Source organism: Lineus longissimus, chromosome 3, assembly GCF_910592395.1.
Source record: "Lineus longissimus chromosome 3, tnLinLong1.2, whole genome shotgun sequence".
NCBI classification, from domain to species: Eukaryota; Metazoa; Nemertea; class Pilidiophora; order Heteronemertea; family Lineidae; genus Lineus; species Lineus longissimus.
In genome coordinates this window covers 830,656-842,393 of record NC_088310.1, presented here as the reverse complement: position 1 = coordinate 842,393, position 11,738 = coordinate 830,656, and the positions used below count along the sequence as shown (strand labels likewise).

At 43.9% G+C, this 11,738-nt stretch overlaps 1 protein-coding gene across 1 annotated transcript; it reads left to right on the top strand.

Moving 5' to 3' along the window:
• The first annotated feature begins 334 nt into the window (after positions 1 to 334).
• LOC135484712 (transmembrane emp24 domain-containing protein 3-like) lies at positions 335 to 2,523 on the top strand. Its single transcript, XM_064766359.1, has one exon. The coding sequence runs from the start codon at positions 477 to 479 to the stop codon at positions 1,215 to 1,217; it is 741 nt and encodes a 246-aa protein (XP_064622429.1). The 5' UTR covers positions 335 to 476; the 3' UTR covers positions 1,218 to 2,523.
• The last annotated feature ends 9,215 nt before the right edge of the window (positions 2,524 to 11,738 follow it).

Below are 11,738 nucleotides of genomic sequence, written 5' to 3'. Positions count from 1 at the left end.
TTGTAATGCCTGTCTCATTTAGTAGCTTCAGGACCAGTCACATCAAAGAAGCTTGTGACTTGAATGTCTTGTCCCCCTGATTTCCTCGTGATGGTCTTTGACTGAGTTAAGGGTGAAATTGCAAAGAAACGCATGGTCTTCTTTTTTATAGTTATATGATAGCCGAAAAGTTGGGTTATATGGTTTGTGCACATAAAGCATCACTTTATAATTTGCATAATACACGATAAAATTTAAGTCCATCAATGGCTGTCTAAACAGCTGGGCTAGAAACCGGTGCGATGGTTAATCGATTTTCAGTACACGTGGCGCGTTCATTGAAGTTGTACAGGCTTCCCATAAGCAGGGCCTACCGGTGCAATCAGCATATGGAAATGCAGTGGATGCTTATACGTGGATATGTGTAAGCAGTGTTGAAATTGGTCTCCAGATTTATCCATTTTTTCATTTCTCCAGGTCTATATTGAGTCTCTAAGATGAAGCAGGTTGTTCCAGTGGAGTACCGACGCTTGCGGGTAGCAACGTGGTGTCTAATTTTACTCTGTGCAGTTGTCCGAGGCGGAAATGAAAATGACACTGCCCCATATACGAAAGAGCGCGCCACATTCATGGGTGGCACGCAGACCTTTGAGCTACCAGATGGAGAGGAGTTCTGTTTCTACCAAGAGTTCAAGGAAACCGCGAAATGGCTCTTCGCCTTTCGTGTGGTCCGCGGCGGCAACAACGACGTGGACATTGAGGTGAAAAACATGGGGACGAAAGCCATTGAATATCAGATGAAGAAGAAACACTACGACCATTCAGAGATTACCATCAAAAAGGGATTATTTTCATTTTGCTTCAGCAATAAGTTCTCAAGCTTCTCGCATAAGTCTGTGTTCTTCATTCTGACGCCTGTCCACCCTGAACCCCTGGAGTCTGAGGCTGGAAAAAAACCTGTCCCCAAGGCGCAGACACTGATTGAGACGATTCTTGGTGAAATCCATGAACATCTTTCAGACATCGCGGAATCCCAAACGGAACATAAGGCGCAAGTCTATGAGGGTATTTGGGTTGCATTTGACTTGAATTCAAAAGTAAACTATATGTCTGTTACAATTCTTGTCTGCATTGTGGTCATAGGATTTGGACAGGTTTACCTTTTGAGGAGATTGTTTAATACGCCGAAAAGCTCCACCATCAAACCAGCCACCAATGTTTTTGTGTCTCCAATGTGAGGAGGAAGCGATCTCATCACTACCCATTGATCTGCAGGGGATCAGTCCGTCGTTTTTATGAAAGCATGTGTCTTCAAACAAAGAAACGGTTTTTTGGACGGACATTTTATCTTGAAGTCTATTCGGGGAGGAGTTTTGACCATGGAGGAGATAAGGCCCAATCCTATCATCCCGAATCGTCTGTGGCACATGGCCAGGTATAACGAAAGGAACTTTCATTCATATTTTCATCCTATTCAGAGAGAGTAAAGTACACTTTTTTGGATTGGAGAAGGGCATGGTAATGGTGACAGGATTTGAATTTAGCAACTGATTAGTGCAATCACCACAAAAAAATGTCATCCATCAAAGTCGTCAGCTCAGTCATCATGGATAACTGAACGATACTCTCACTGTGGCCGCTCAGTTAATTGATCCGTTGTCTTGCTTAATCATGTTAATATGAGGACGGCTCCCTTAATTGAGTGGTCACATTATGCCTTGTTACATGACCTTTCTGCTAGAGTGTCATATTTTTGTGTTACTGTACATTGTTGGTCTAGGTATTTTATTTGTGGCATTGTACACAGTGTAATGTCATTTTGTTAATAGTATATTACATTGTATCCATACATATTAGGCGTGTAGCTGATTAATTAGTTTATAATTTTATTCTCTATGAGGTTAAATTAGCTTTCACACCGGGTAATGTTATATTTATGGACACCAACCTCTACCTGCATGTAGGCCTACTGGATATCTAAAGTTGATATGTCATTGTAGCACCTGGTGTAAAAGTCTATAATAGCAAGAATAGATAAAGAGTAGTCTTTATTTGTTCTTGATAATGATGTTCTCCAGACGCAGTGGACCGGCCTCGTCCAATAAGAGGAGGAAAGACGATCAGGATGGCGAAATGGAGTGCACAGGAGTCTCGATTGTCTGGACTGTATCGTCTTTATTCTGCCTCCTGCCAATGTATGTCTTGTGCTTCTTCATTATTCCTGTATTTCATGTGTGGAGGCATTGTCATTGCCAGCTGTTTAAGGTAATATTTTGTTATAGATCTATACAAACATTAATGGCAGGTGATGCGGTAGAGTGTCACCACGTCAGTCACTACAGGGTGTCCCAAAAACGGTTATCCAAATCAAAAATGCATATCTTTGCTCCCGGGTTTTTGTACACTCTTTCAGTTATTGCAGACGTATACGGATTTTCATGGTTATTGTGCACGTATAGGGAATATTTTTATTGAAACATACAAAAAAGGCCATTATTGCAGTGCTGTAAAGGTTGTACGCATCAATAAGTATTATAAAGATTTTGCATTCTCCGTAGTAAGTCTCTGTTGATTAAGTCATGTTCCCCATAACTTAGTTTACCATACAATTAGACAACTAGAGAGACCTTGACTTTTGAATGGGAAACAAAGAAAAACGTGCCAGTCTGTCTTCCAGCGTTCCAACAATGAGAGGAAACACTCAAAAACGGAAACACTGAAAATCGTCAGTTTCACCGAGTTGTTGAAGTCAGATCCAAAAAAGGTTCTATCCATGACCGTATCTTAGGGCATTCCTTCCCGAGCTATAAATGCCTGAACAATCATTTAACAATAGAATAGGACTATAGACGGGGACTAACTTTACCTTCACATCGGCATCTTGCTTCATATTAGTCATGAATTAGTGATGCCTTCGCGGCGAGAAAAGTAGTATTGTGAAGGACACTGGTGGCCAAATTGTTCTCATCAGGCAGGTTTAGAAATCGGAACAACGAGGCTACAGAAGCGATCGATAATACCGTTGCGGTTTGTTCGCAGATAGCCACAGTCCGTCATGGACTTGACTGTGTCTTGCTGGGAGAATATCTATCATGAGCAACCATATCACTGCGCGAAGTCTGTATCTATGCTTATATTAGAATATATTTAGGTATTTATGAAATTAATGACATTCCGCAACTAAACAACATACCATTACACTCTTTGGAATCATAGACTAAATTGGACCTGAGGGCATACTGCGGGTGTGCAGGTACATGTACACAAGGAACAAACCAATGTGTTGTTGTAAAACTCTTCTGATTATTCAGCAAACAGCAATAGACTAACATAGTGTGACACTAACAGGCAAACAAAGAGAGTGACATTAAAATAACAACTGGTGTAGCAAAAGAATAGTGGTGCACAACTTGTACACTGGCAGCGTTATCGGTGTTTATAGTCCCTGATATGGCATTTGCTCGCTCAGTATCCAAACATGTGCGAATTAGAGTCAAAGCCTCCCTCATCCATTGAAAACTAAAGCATTGCGTTCATTCAAACAGCGTTCATTCAACGATCATGGCATTGGGCAGTTTTCAAAAACTCAACCAAAGTATCATACATGCATTGGGTGATAAGACTAGCAAATGCTTTTATCTTAAACTACATTCACACTAACCCTTTCTGTACAAAATTCAAGTAGCATTTGCTTGACTTTATTGATATCAGCCATTGTCATTTCTAAAAAAACCCAGCATTTTGTGAAAACAACTCAATTCTCAAGTGCCAATAATTTTCACATAGAACAACATAACATTAGAACTCGTCACTCTCTACAAGAGCTGCGTGGCTGCAGTGAAATCTCCAAACTGTGGAACAATACTCGCATTACATGGTTGTACCTTTGTCTTCAAAGACACTGCATGGTCCCAAGTTCAGATTTCGCAATGAACAACTGCCGCAACTGCCGTAAAGATGACCTTCACAAGGTGGACGCATTAGTTACAATTCACTGTAGGAGTCGTAATAAGGGTCCCTCATGTGATGTCTGAATTGGGACGGATGATAAATACTATCAGTCTCGTCATAGTCTGGGACGATGTCACTACCCGTCTCATGCCAGGAGTACTCATTGGGAAGACGTTTCAGCACGGACACATCAATGCTCCGTTCCCCGTTGATGTCCGATCTGTAGAAGTTGCTCCTGGTGGTTGAGCAGGCTCCGTAGCCAGATTGACTATCAGAACCACCAGATGATGATGTCCCATCTTTCCGGCGCTTGACGACGATGTGGTAGATAGTCACGCTTATGGCACAGAGGGAAAAGATACAGAATACGACCACGCCGATGATGATTCCCAGGGCTGTTTCTTTGGAGAGGCATCGCCCAGCAATGCAAACTGGAAATGAAAAGAGAAACTTGGATGAGACCGAGGGGGGACGAGACACGAGATGAAAAGGATATTTTATGTAACACTGCGAATGGGATAGCATGAGTCAAAGTGGTTGATACGGGAAAGGGGACTGCAATATGGGGAAAACTATTATTTCAGAAGACTGAGCGTGAACAGGACTATAAAATCGGTCCAGAGACGTCGCGATGCTTTCGCATTGAAATTCGTGCGACACCACACAGAGTTTTACATTATGTTTTTGAGGATATGAGGAACTATCTGAAGACAGATTTGCGGGATGGCAATTTGAGGACACTGGTACTGATAAAAAAATGGCAGAGTTGAGTTAAAGACAAAGGTCGTACCTTGTTCTGCCAATGATTCACTGTCGTCACCCATGACGACATCGGTTTCTTCGAGGACGAGTCTGATTGGTGCGCTCCGTACGCTCTGCCACCCACCCTCATCAGGCCCCTCCGCGCCACCATGTGATTGAACCCTGGACATCTCAACTGAACGCTTCTTCCTTTCTTCGCATGTTGGCTGAATAACAGAAGAGATGTGCAATGAGATAGTACTCAGTGTTTAAATCCGATTCGATCCCGAGATTAAGATTTTTCACTCCTACGTGATGTGTATAATTATAGAGAGGCGGGGTATATTGAAAACATCTGGTATACAAGAAGGGTCCCGCCTCCGTGCTAAAAATAGTCCCCCTAGATCTAACTAAACGTTCCGAACCCAGCCACATTCTATCATCAGTACCATTTAGTCTCTGTTGTTGACAGCGAAGAATGTCCGTCAATTCGGACACAGGATTACTTCAACAGTTCCATGTTCAGTTATCAGACAACGCCATCAGTGGCCTGGCATGCTGAGCACGACGTCGGGTCCGCTATTGATTGATGTCAGCATAGAATCTGGCTGTCGCTGATTGTAAATATTGTTTCATAACCGAGAAGAAGAAATGGTTGGTTTTCGCTACCTACCTCTTCGCAATTAGCATTGTCTCGGCACACCCTGACAGCGCAGTGGAAGTAGACGAAATCAGACTTGTCGAACTGCAGCATTGGAAAAAGTCCAGTTTGACTTATCTTCTTGTTATCTGGCAGATGGTGAAACGTATTCCAAGCTGATATTGGCCCATTTTCCAAAGGACATCTAGTGAGACAAGCAAAAGCAGTTGTTATGAACGGGGAACGAATATGAATTGGCGGACATACTTAAAACGCAATGGTACAGTAAAACAGCCAGGAGCCGTGGCGACTTCCCCGTGACGCCCTCCCCCCCCCGGCACAAAACTGCATTGAGCCGTTTCATTGTAAGGGTTTCAAACCAATTGAACGTCATGGCTCCTGAACGAGTTTGCAGCAATAGGCAAATAAACGAAGAGATATCGTCTGACGTGTTTTTAAGCCAGGTGATTATACTCTGCAAAGAGTGACACCTCGTCACATCATTAGCAACTGACGTTAATCGACAAGGAATATTCGTTACATTTTGTATACCATCTGGTGACAGAATTTGCAATAACCAGACATGTCAAAAACTTGAGCTTGTATCTTCAGACAATTTAGCTTCGAATGTAATCTGATTGTACGGATATTTCTGTTGTTATCAAACGATATTGCCAAGTATAGCGTTCCTACTCTTCGAAAAGCATCAACAGAGTGCCTGTGCTTGGGTTATTCAACTCGGGGTTACTCGAAGCCAGGCAGACATCAGGTCTCAGGGCTGAGTACACGCTGACGTCATCAGTCATCCTGATGACCAGTTGTGCTGGTTGTCCAATCCTCATTCCAAACTGACTTGCATCACGGGCGAACTGGTCGTAGACGTTCATTGTGACGGTAGGTGAGAGGCTCATGCCTTCAGATGCTGTGTTAGCCACCCTAAAAATGGATGTTTGGGATTCTAATCAAGCAAGCCTGAATGTGTGTTATGTTAAGGTTAGGCACAGATACCAGACATTGTCACAACATCGACGCACTTCGAATACAAGTTTTATAACTGCATCAGAAACAAATGAGAAAGCCGAAGAACAAAATCTCAATGCGAAATAAACAGTTTAGGTCACATTAACCTCAGATCTGTTCCCGCGTCACTGAAATTCGGATTTAATTAATGGATTTCTTGCAATGTTCGACTTACCCCATAATATCGACCCGTTCGGTCATGGTTCTCGCGATGACGTCGTAGTCACAGTAAGCGTGGAACTTAACAAACTGGTGGCCGTGGCTGGTAGCGATCTTCAGCGTGATCCAGTTCTGATACGATATCATGTTCGGCTGAAAGGAGACAGAGAGTTGTATCAGTACAGGTGAAATACCATTACAGTGTCATGCCTGTTGTCCGTCTTATCCCGCCATACAGAAAGACTGATTGTAAAAACTTCGTGGTATTTGTTAAGTTTTTGTTCTGTAGATACTTTCGACTGGCGACGCTTGATGACACATTACAGTCTAAATATGGAATTCCTCCAATATGGATGCATAGGCCAGCAAGGCCTTACAAGGTTTGTTTGTGGTGAAGAAAAAAAGAAGGGCATGACTGTGTAAAGAGAAGGAGCTGGCATAGTTTTTACCAGATGAGTAAATGGAAGGGATTGTGTAAGGAGAAGGAGCTGGCATAGTTTTTACCAGATGAGTAAATGGAAGGGAATGTGTAAGGAGAAGGAGCTGGCATAGTTTTTACCAGATGAGTAAATGGAAGGGAATGTGTAAGGAGAAGGAGCTGGCATAGTTTTTACCAGATGAGTAAATGGAAGGGAATGTGTAAGGAGAAGGAGCTGGCATTGTTGGTACTTGATGAGTAAGAAGAAGGGAATGTGTATGGAGAAGGATAATGAGAGTTAATGAGTAAACTCTTAGTTTAGTATTTACGATCCTTTCTGAATGGCCTACAGATAATTCAGATGCATTTAAGAGTGGATTCTCCTGGAGTCAATGACTCATAAAAGTCATTTGCTTGTAATGGTATGATGTCAGTATCGATATACCAAACATAGGGTTTCTTGTGTCTTGTCCGTAAGACTTGGAATACTCACATCAGGAAATCTTGTTACCAAGCCGCAGACCGTAAAGTCGTCAACCAAAGACAAAGTCAGGCCCCACCTTCCGTAGTCATATTCAAAGACGCACGGGTCCGTACCAAGGTGACCTTGAATATAGATGGCCGAATCCCCGTTCATGATACTGTCGGACATGTCTGAGCCATACTGTGTGCTGTTGTGGGGATCGTAGGTCAGGGTCATTGTGTTCGTTGAACATGTCACTTCAACTGAAAGGAAAATCCTACAGATACAGAATGGCGATGATATGGACAGGATGCTTCTAAATAAGAGCAGCAAGCACGAACATGTACATCCCCCTTTAATGGAAATGCTCAATGAGCGAACCAGCCGCACGATTACGCAGACGACAGATCTGAATGGGCTCGCACCAGAGCTGAAAGCTGCCATGGTGCCCCTGAAACCAACGTGGCTGAGAGGGTGACGTCTCAATTCATTTGGGGCTCAACAAATGAAATATTGGAGTAATTCGACAGAACGACCACTCCGCTCTATCGACTCAGTGGAGTTAAGGAAGTTAGTTTAGGGAGCTCGTCCCTGACCTCACCAACCGGTAACCAATATAGCGTATTTTCCCGTTAATACCGGGAACAGGCGGTGCCAAAACCTATACCAGTGTTTCACTTACAATCGGTGGAGTCACAGTCCGTCCTGTAATCATGGGGAAGACTGCTTGACTTGGTCAGGGGACAGACACACCCGTCGCGGACACCGTCTTCGTCCACGTCATAACATTCTCCTTCATTCATCACGCAATTTGTGCAAGTTGGATCCGTGGAGGGAGAAAGTGTCTTGTCTGAAACAAAACGACTCACTGATGAGTCACTGGTCTTAATTCAAAGATTGGCTACCAAGCCTATAAAATAATGATCCAGTGAAAAATTTGCTTACAACACTTTGTTTCTCCTAAGTCGTCCAGGCCATCTTTCACAGGGGTGTATCCTGGCTCACATGAGCAAGTATATCTGCCGGAGAGGTCAGCCCCATGTCTGCATACGCTGTGCTCAGGCGAACACTCCACGTTCCCAGACAGCTCACAGAAGTCGCCGATATCCGCTGGAAAAAAAGAGTAATCGGATTTTACCAAAATTGGAAACACAGATCAACTCATTACTTTACTTTTGGCGCGAGATTCGGCCCCCCGAAACGTCAATACGGTCCCGGACTGTGGTGAGTCGCAAGTAACAGTTATCGGTGAAATCAGTTCAGGTTTGAGATAGCATCATAAAGAGAGAAGAACTTGACTTGCCCAGGCCGGGTCGCTATGATGAAGGTGCAGGTGTGAATTTACCTAGTCCAATGTCACATCCAGTCGTGAGAGGATCGCCGCTCGCCTCCTTATTCAAGGAACATTCGCACCCCTCCGGTGTGTCACTGGTCCCCAGAGCCCAGCACAGACCTCCGCTGCTCCGGCACGCCTGACATTCGGCAGAGAGCAGAAACTTCTGGCAAGTCGAGGTGGTCGACACGAACACTTTGTCCGGTGGACATTCGCAGGTCTCCGATGCGCTTTGACAGACTCCTCCGGTCATTCGGATCTGGCAGAGCTGGTCAGACGTCGCTGCCTCACTGGGATCGCACGGTGCACCCACCTCAACTACAGAAAGCAAGAATGAGACAAAGTTAAATAGCAGACGACCCCGCTCGGACACGATGGGGCATGGCGGACTCGTACATTCCGATCTTCGTAAGTTAGACCGACGCTGAGCTGTATGACACTTCCTTGGCTTCGATAGCTCTATGACCGTTTGTATGAAACGTAAGATATCTTGGACCTGGTATCAAGGTTAGGACCAGCAAATAAGACCAAAACCAATTGAGCAACATGAGTCGATTGTGTTGACTCCTGGCCAAAGACAGATTCACTTGGTCTAAAATCCATCCAAAGTCACACTACTGGACTTACCTGGCGTGCAGACGAGACGTCCTGCCCACGTCTGCTCGACGTAGTAACCGCTCTGGCAGTCGCACCTGCCAGCGTCACAGAAGCTGTTTGGATCACCTGTTTGGCAATAAGCATCTCCGTCAGACATACTGGAACAGTCCTTATCCAGCTCCCCTGTAAAGGAATTATGTTTGGCGTTACGTGGACATGTTGGATCCCTCCGTCTGGTCAGGACAATACCCTAGAGCAAAGCTATGAAAGGGTGCCAGTGGACAATCTTTTAACTTCGCTTCAGAAGTATATTTTTTTTCAAGTTGTCTGCAGGAAAAAAGATGATTGACTAGATTTGAAGAATCTATGATTCCATATCTTCTCCTCTCATGATCAACGTCAATATTGGGTTCAGTCTTCATCACCGATTACGGCATCATCGTCCAATCAAAATCAGCCATCAATTGCTGTTTGATTATTCAGCAGCCAATTGTTGACATGGTGGAAGCGGAAATTAAGAGGTTGTGATCAGAAACTTGGTAGCATTGGTGATGTCATTTGGAGGACTACTTCTTTCTCTTACCTTGGAAGCACTTGTCCCAGCCAGTCTCGCCGTAGAAATCGATGCCACATATGCATGTGCCCGGGTTTCCAGGATCGGTAGAGGTGCACTTGGACCCTGGCACCGGACTGCTGTCGTCATAGTTACAAGCAATGTGGCTGCTGCATTGGCCACCGAGAAGAACTGAAAGGGAAACGGCGACATTTGGTCCTAAAGTACCGTACAGTATTGCAGACATTCAAAAATGTTGGTACGTGTATTGCAAAACTCCTGAATGACAATTCCAACATTTGGCCCAACCAATAAACACGGTAAGATTATGGTTTGGATGACATATGTTGTAATGATAAGATACCATTCAAGAGGTGGAGTCGAGACAAAGCCCAAGTCTGGGCCAAGACGCTAAAATGACGATGATGATGATGTTTGTCTGAGGACAACGTTTATTACGTCCCCACACCCCAATGTCCGTCCCCTACCATAGAAATCCGTGACGATCTGAACACAAGAGAAAGTCGGGGACAAAAAATGCGTCAAAACAGGACTTACTTCCCTGAGTGACGCTGGCGGTGAGCAGCAGCAACAGGAAACTGGCAATATGGGACATTTGGAATCTGAAAATGAGAATAGGTTCTATAAAAGCTGTACATGGAGTCCGCCGGGTCAAAAGAGGATCATATCTGTTCGGATATATCGAGGGGCGTGGTCCCTTTGGCTGTAAATCCATGGTACAGAGGACGTTTTCTTCAATGTGAATTTGACTCGATCCTGGTGGTAGAACATCAGGAGAATAATCCGAGGAAACGACAAAAAATGGACATGATCGAGAGAACTTACGGTGCTGGAGAATATGTAAGGATATTTGAGGGAGGAAGTGCGACAGGCCTGTGCGTGCGAGGAACGATTTCGGCGGGCCCGTGTTCAAGAGAGTTTCAGTGCAGTGACCATTTGACGGAAAAAGCAGACAAAGTAAAGGACGGTCCAGCTAATACCATTATGAAATTTAGATTAAGTTCATTTAGCCGAAATCTACACGTTATCAAATGAAGCATGGCCGATAAAAAGTAATGTTCGGCTTTTTGGGTTTGTGGAATGCGTCCACGTTAACGTAATGTTCTTGGAAAGGAGAGAGAAGAAATCTGACAAGCATTCCATTGAAAATAAAGCACATTGATCAAGTCTGTCAAAGCACCAACTATTGATCGAGAGTCTATCATTATCTGTGGTGTTCAATTACACCACGATTATTTCAAAAGACTCTCTGGTATAATTCACGAGTGGATGGTCTTCTTCGCCTGTATGCTTCGAGCGTCCTATTTTTTGTGGGGCAGTGCTGAATTTACAGATATCATTGATTACTGTAAAGTTAATCAAGAGTCATCCCAATTCTCTCGTCGTCTTCTCTGATGTGATAATTATTGTCAAATAGGCTGTACTATATTATACTGTTGGCGCAGTGGACTGGCGCCGTCCTGTTGCACGAAGGGACGATCAGGATGACAAATGGACTGCATAGAGTCTAAACTATAGGCAGGCATCAATGTGCAAGATTGTCTTCCATGATACAAGACACTACATTCATCTTAGTCACACACTGCATGTGGAACAGAGCCATATTTACTGCTCTTCTGGAGTACTGTAAACCAGGGCTCATCCCACCACTCTTTGATCCTTGCATGTCTTCCCTCGTGAGACACTGTTACAATTAACGTGGCATAACAATGTTGATTTCAAACATGTTGTCAAATGAAACAGAATCTGCCCGGTTCTGTCCCAACATTTTGGCCAAATAAGTTAATTGACTCAACAACTCCAAACTCGAACTCCTCTATTGTTACCAAAATTGCACAGACACAGAAAACTATGAGGCAAATA